This window comes from Myotis davidii, unplaced genomic scaffold, assembly GCF_000327345.1.
Source record: "Myotis davidii unplaced genomic scaffold, ASM32734v1 scaffold265, whole genome shotgun sequence".
In the NCBI taxonomy this organism is placed as follows: domain Eukaryota; kingdom Metazoa; phylum Chordata; class Mammalia; order Chiroptera; family Vespertilionidae; genus Myotis; species Myotis davidii.
The window spans coordinates 5,499,305-5,506,099 of record NW_006296627.1 but is presented as its reverse complement, the minus strand read 5'-3'; the positions used below and the strand labels follow the sequence as shown (position 1 = coordinate 5,506,099).

At 40.1% G+C, this 6,795-nt stretch overlaps 2 protein-coding genes across 2 annotated transcripts in view; both read right to left on the bottom strand.

The window, feature by feature from the left end:
• Window positions 1-328: 328 nt before the first annotated feature.
• LOC102774997 (olfactory receptor 5D14) lies at window positions 329-1,354 on the bottom strand. The gene has a single exon (XM_006772350.1). It carries the CDS (start codon window positions 1,352-1,354, stop codon window positions 329-331), a length of 1,026 nt encoding a protein of 341 aa, XP_006772413.1.
• A 4,797-nt stretch (window positions 1,355-6,151) lies between these two features.
• The window catches only part of LOC102774713 (olfactory receptor 5D13-like), a 1,108-nt gene continuing 464 nt past the window's right edge, over window positions 6,152-6,795 (bottom strand). Inside the window, exon 2 of the mRNA XM_006772349.2 lies at window positions 6,152-6,790. Coding sequence (XP_006772412.2) covers window positions 6,152-6,790 — 639 coding nt within the window. The remainder of the gene's footprint in view (window positions 6,791-6,795) is intronic.

The following is a 6,795-nucleotide window of genomic DNA, read 5'->3' as shown; positions in this document are numbered from 1 at the left end:
ATGGTCACTTGCAGTAACAAAGCAGACAGGCCTTCTCTAAAGTGAGTAAAGATTATCATCTCAGCTTTGTAGTATTTTTATGTGTGGGGTGGGGTTTTTTTTTTTTTATAGGATTTGAAGACATAAATGTTTTTCAGATCAAAATCCTATGGAATCCGTCCCAAAATTAACTTTTCTGGCATCATCAAAGGATTTGAGCTAACCAACACACAATATATTAACATCACAGCCACCTATAAAAACCTCATGCAAATATATGCTATTTTAGACGTGTTATAGGCTCTGCTCCTGTTGTTCATTGGGATTGAAAACACCTTTTGAGGTTGGTTCAGTGGGATGGAACTTTTGTGTCTATGACTTTCCAGAAGGCATCCTTCACGTCTTTATTCCTCAGGCTGTAGATCAGAGGGTTCAGCATGGGGTTGACCACTGTGTAAAAGACAGAGGCCACTTTGACCGTTTGCCGAGAGTTATTGGAGTTGGGCACACAGTAGAGGGAAAGGATGGTCCCATGGAAGATGGTGATGGCCGTCAGGTGGGAGGCACAGGTGGAGAAGGCTTTGCGACGCCCGCTGGCAGAACGGATATTCAGTACAGTCACAAAAATAAAAGCATATGAAGCAAGGATAATCAGCAGTGTGCTCACCTCATTGAAGGTAGCAAAACCAAAGAGCAGCAGGTGGGGAATGTGTGTATCAGAGCTCGAGACGGCAATGAGAGCAGTATATTCACAGAAAAAGTGGTTGATTACATTATAGCCAAAAAAATTAAGTTGGAGAGCATAGCAAAGGAGTACCAAGGGGCCAAACATGCCCCAGAGATATGACCCAGCCACCAGCAAGGCACAGAGCCTTAGTGACATGGCCACTGAATAGAGTAGAGGATTGCAGATGGCCACAAAGCGGTCATAGGCCATCACCGCCAACAAAAAGGACTCAGTCACCACAGCAGTGCAGGATAGGAAGTACTGCAACATGCAGCTAGCATAGAAGATACTTTTATCAGCCATGACCAAGTTCTCAAGCAGCTTAGGAGTAACGATGGAAGAGTAACAAAAATCAACAAAAGAAAGGTGACTAAGGAAAAAGTACATGGGGGTGTGAAACTTGGGGTTAATCTTGATGATTATTATCATTCCGAGGTTGCCTACCACGGTGATGATGTACATGATCAGAAACACGAGGAAGAGGGGGATCTGAAGCTCTGGGTAATCTGTGAAACCCAAGAGGACAAAGATGGTCTCCACACTCCTATTTCTTGCAGCCATCACTACGGTACATTTGAAGGGCACGGTGGGGGGAAGAGAGTTGTTTCTGTCAAAGGAATGTATGGCAGTAAGCAACAAGCTTATCATGAATTTCTACGGTAGACCAAAGAAAATGATAAAAAAGAGTTTTGGGTCCTAGTTTATTCCATACAGAACACGTCTCATGCAGATTATTGCTACAGGTATAACAAACCAAGCTGAGTCTCTTAAACACCTTTGCATTTCCATTGCAATTTGTGTTTTCGTAAGAAATGCTTATCGAATCACAGTGTGTACATCCACACTGACTAGTAGCATAATATGCACACAGCTGATAAAAATGTTTGCACATAGGTAAATGCATAGTGAGTCTGTGGGGGGAAAAAGGCGAAATGTTTGTCTCAAAAAAGAACTTATAATGCTACTGTATTCTGCCTGTACACATAAATCAACTAAAATCTTCAAGAGAATATGTTTCTATTCTAAGGATAAAGTAAATATTAGAGAAATCTAGGGAACATGTATCAATCCCAACTTAGCACCTTTTGTTTAGAAAAGGCGACTTCTTTCATTGAATACCTTAGCTACTGAGGGGTTGAGAACGATGGCTCCTTTTGACCTCTGAGTAGAGTATACACTTTATTAGGGTTTATAGCCTAAGAGTTAGCTTCTATTACAGCCCAGACATTGTATAGATACATCTCTTAAGGGTCTCAAGATTTACCATGTAGAGTGCTCTCAGAACTAATTAATACTCTTTCTTGTGAAAGTTTCTATACCAATAGAAAGTCCATATAAGGAGGATATGAGTATGTATCTATTTCCAGGTAGAAAATTTACTCTGCTCTTTGTGAAAAGGTTGTCAATGGACTTGAAGCCAAATATTTCCACAAAGAAGTTAACACTTCTTTCTTTAATGGAATTAAACTCAGAATTGGATAGCATTTACAGTGAATCACTATCAAAAGAAAACCCCATCATCACATTCGGAAAATATGTTCACTGTTTCATAGAAACCTGAATAAACTTACCTGCTACAGAGGAACAGGCCACCACCCTCCTTTTCTCATAAGCGGAGTGTAACTGAGTCATCAAGGCCCTTACATCTAACTTGTAGCCCCAGGGACGCAAACCCTGGAGAATCCCTAGCAACTTATTTCTCACAAGCATCAAAACAGGTAATCAAGGCAAATGCCAAGTCCCTCGTGTCATTTTTAATGACTAGAATTTCCTTGAAATTACACAGAAAAATTGCTGCTTGAAATGGACTATCGGCCTTTGTTTGCACGCAACCAAGCACCCTCTAGAATTAATAAAGCTAAGGTGTAGCCATAGTTCTCAAATTCTGCCTCCTCTACACCAAAATTCAGTAGGCCTCTTTTGATTTGGTGGACAGCATACACCCATTTTAGGCAAGTTACTCCAACCCATTTACAAAGTTACTCAAACTATCGTCCATTGTTTGTGAATCCCAAAGCAAGTCCAGTCTGCCATGCCAGCTTCTGTGTTATTTTGAACAAATGACCTGATTATATGATTGTCCTTGAAGTGTATTCACGGATAAGGATTGTGCAGAACTTTGGAAAGCCCTGATAGTGAATTGCAGATCAGACCATTAGAATTTTAAAACAAAGCAGCAACTTCCATAGCAGATAACTATTCACCTTTTGAGAAACAGCTTTCTGACTTTTTAATGGACCCTAATAGGGACTAAATGCATGACCATAGGCTACCACGTTATTCTGCGACCTACACTTCTTCAGCTGGGCGTTGTCTATCCCACCAACCCATAACATTAGGCATACACAGCAGTTGATAGCATTCCTGTTCCTGAAGACACAAGTAATTCACATGAGTACGTGGTTCAGGTACCCATGATCCACCTCGTGAGGAATTTTTTATGACAACCTGAATATGGAAGAAAGCACTGGGGCCTCGTTTTTAGATGATTCTACAAAAATGGACAGCTGTGACACTCTAGTCCTGTCCGAGGGTCTCGCTGAAAGACGGTGGTGAAGAACAACTCACCTAGTATTCAGAAATTTAAACAGTGTGCCTGGAATATTGGACTAGCCTTTCACACCTCAGTTATGGGACAAGCTCTGTTGGCAATACTTTAGAACAATGGTTCTCAACCTTGGCTGCACATTAGAATCACCTGGGAATCTTTTTAAAATCCTGATTTCTGGACCTCATCCTCTGGAAATTCTGTTTCTTTGTTAATAATGTTGTGGCCCCACCCCATAACAAAGAAACAGAATTTCCAGAGGATGAGGCCCAGAAATCAGGATTTTAAAAAGATTCCCAGGTGATTCTAATGTGCAGCCAAGGTTGAGAACCACTGCTTTACAGGAATGGAATAAGGGCCTCCAGAATGTGTTATGTGCTCTAAATCTGCAACCAGTATACAACTGCTACTTCTCCAGTAATTTATGGGACCCGGAATTTATGGGTGAGGGGTGGAAATGTTAATCATGTTAATCCATTATGACCCACTAGCTTCCCATAAGGGGAACCATGAGCTGTAGTCGTTTAGAGGAGTGATACTTCCACTAGGGAGCACAGGAATTGACCCAGCAAGCTGGAATTGTGACTTGTTTTAGCAAGAAAATGTGTTGGGAGCGAGGTTAAATAGATTCTGGAGCAAAGGCACCAAGATGCCTTATAGCTTCTACTTCCGGTCTCTCCAATCACTGTTCAGAGGTTGCTACATAAGGCAGCCAGGGTAACCTACTAACGAAGTGGTTCTCAACCTGTGGGTCGCACACCCTTTGGGGGTCGAACGACCCTTTCCCAGGGGTCACCTAAGACCATTGGAAAACACATATATAATTACATATTGTTTTTGTGATTAATCACTATGCTTTAACTATGTCCAATTTGTAACAATGAAAATACATCCTGCATATCAGATATTTACATTACGATTCATAACAGTAGCAAAATTACAGTTATGAAGTAGCAATGAAAATCATTTTATGGTTGGGGGTCACCACAACATGAGGAACTGTATTAAAGGGTCATGGCATTAGGAAGGTTGAGAGCCACTGTACTAGCAGATAAGAGACTTCATGGGAGAATACTGAGGCACCCCAGCCAATAGCCAGCACCATGTCAACTAACAAAACAGTGGCATCATTATGAAAATTTAGACCCAGAAGAGCTCCCAAATGATTGCAGCCATGTAATGAGGCCAGGTGTAGCACTGGACCAGAAGGATGAGGTACAGCTTCTGGGACATGGCAACTGTGTAAGGCAGAGACTTACAAAAGCCAGGAAGTGGTTATAAACCAGCACTGCTGAGAATGATTTTTTCTTTTTCTTTCTTCTTTTTTTTTTTAATTGCATGTGGTTTAGGAGGTAAGAACAAACAGAAGAATGCATCTTTTGTGCACTATATATCCCCTAAAACGAGTCTGGATATTATGATAAAGTTATGTGGAAACCCTGGTTTAAAACTGAAGAAAATTACAAATAAAATATGTGTTTACTTTATGTTTTACAATTGCCAACTTGCTCACACATATAAGATGAAGTTTTGTGGTATGTCTTTTTTTTAATTTTGTTTTATTGCTTAAAGTATTACAAAGAGTAGTACATATGTCTCCTTTTTCCCCCCTTGACCTTCCCCCGACCTCCCCTACTTGTGGTATATCTTTATAGTATAAAGTGAAGGCAGAAAGTTTTATTCAAGATCAACACACCAGGTTAAGGCCAGCAGATGAATAATCAATGTAGAGAACATTTCAATCAAAACAGTTGCAATAATGCTATACCTGTCTGGCAGATATGCCATGCAGGTAAAATGTGTAATTATTTAAAAGTTAACCTTTAAAAAACAAATCAAAATTATGCAAACTATTTCTGAAACATATTGTGATAGCCTCTGTATTAACAAATAGAATTACAAAATCAAGTTTAACACATTAGATTGCAAGATTAATAACTACATATTTCTCATTTTTGGTAATCCTTCTAGAAATTTCTATGAAATCAACATTTTTACTTGCTATGCAGAGTCATCAAGTTTAACACCACTTCCTACACTATAATAAAAGTACATGAGGCCCTGCGGAGAGACCCAAGAAGTTGACCAGATCTGAGAGATTATGTCTCTAGGCTCTCATTGCTAGTCTATATTCACACTCCTAGCTATAACATTTCAGAATTCCTCTATAACCCCAACATTCCAATTGCTTAAATGGAATTAGAGAATGATTTAAAAAATAATTCGCCATTCCAACTTAGAGTCAAGAAATTTGGATTTCGTGGTCTCATATTTACTGTTAAGTAAATTTCCTAGAGTTGCTACAGTAAATTTTCCCAATGTTGGTTGTGTAAAAGAATGGAAATTTTCTCATACTTCTAGAGACCAGAAGCCTAAAATCAAGGTGCCGGCAGGGTATGCACCCTTTGAAGATGCTAGGAGAGAATCCTTTGCATCAACCAGATTCTGGTGGTTCCTGGAGTGCCTTGGCTGGTAGCAGCAAAATGTCAATCTCTGCCTCCATCATCTCTAAGCCTTCTTCCCTGTGTGTCTCCTTGGGTTCTTTTCTCTATAAGAACATGCTCATTTGGATTTGGGGCCCACCTTATTCCAGTATAATCTCATCTCAATCTTTACCTTAACTACATCTTCAAAGAGCCTATTCTCAAATAGTGTCACATTCTGAGCTTCTGGATGGACATGGATATTTTGGGAGACATTATTCAACCTACAACACTATGTCACTTCACTTATAACTCACACTGAAATGAATAGAAGTCAAATTATCACATAAGTAATGACTGCAAGAGATTTAAAATTTTGGTGAATTGCCTAAGTAATTTAAATTATCATCTCTACCAGAAGCACTGAACGATTCTCAATATAGTAAATCAAATTCCTCTTGGAAATATAAATCTTCAACAAAATTGTATTGAGCGATGAATTAATTTCCTGACACTCTCCTTCACAACTTTGTTTCTGAAGCTGTATATCAGAGGGTTCAGCATGGGAATTACCACTGTATAAAATACAGAACCTACTTTGATTATGAGCCTTGAGTTTTTGGAGTTGGGGACACAATAAAGGAACAGGAGAGTCCCATGGAAAATGGTGATGGTGGTCAGGTGGGAGGCGCAAGTGGAGAAGGCTTTTTGGCGCCCACTAGCTAAAGGCATTTTTATGACAGTGACAAAGATGAAAACATAAGTAGTGAGAATGATTACCAGGCTGCTCACCTCATTGAATACGGCCATGGCAAAGCAAAGCACTTGGCTGATGTAGGGATCAGAGCAGGAGACAGAAACAATGGCAGAGTGCTCACAGAAAAAATTATTTATGATGTTAGACCCACAGAAGGATAAGGCCTGGAGAAAGCAGGTGAGTGTCAGGGAAAATACTATTCCCAGGGTGTAGGGTCCAGCTACTAGTGATGCACAGAGCTTTGGGGACATGACTACTGTGTAGAGCAGAGGGCTACACACGGCCACAAATCGGTCATAGGCCATCACTGCCAACATGAATGTTTCTGCCACCGCAAATACACAAGCCAAGAAGAATTGCA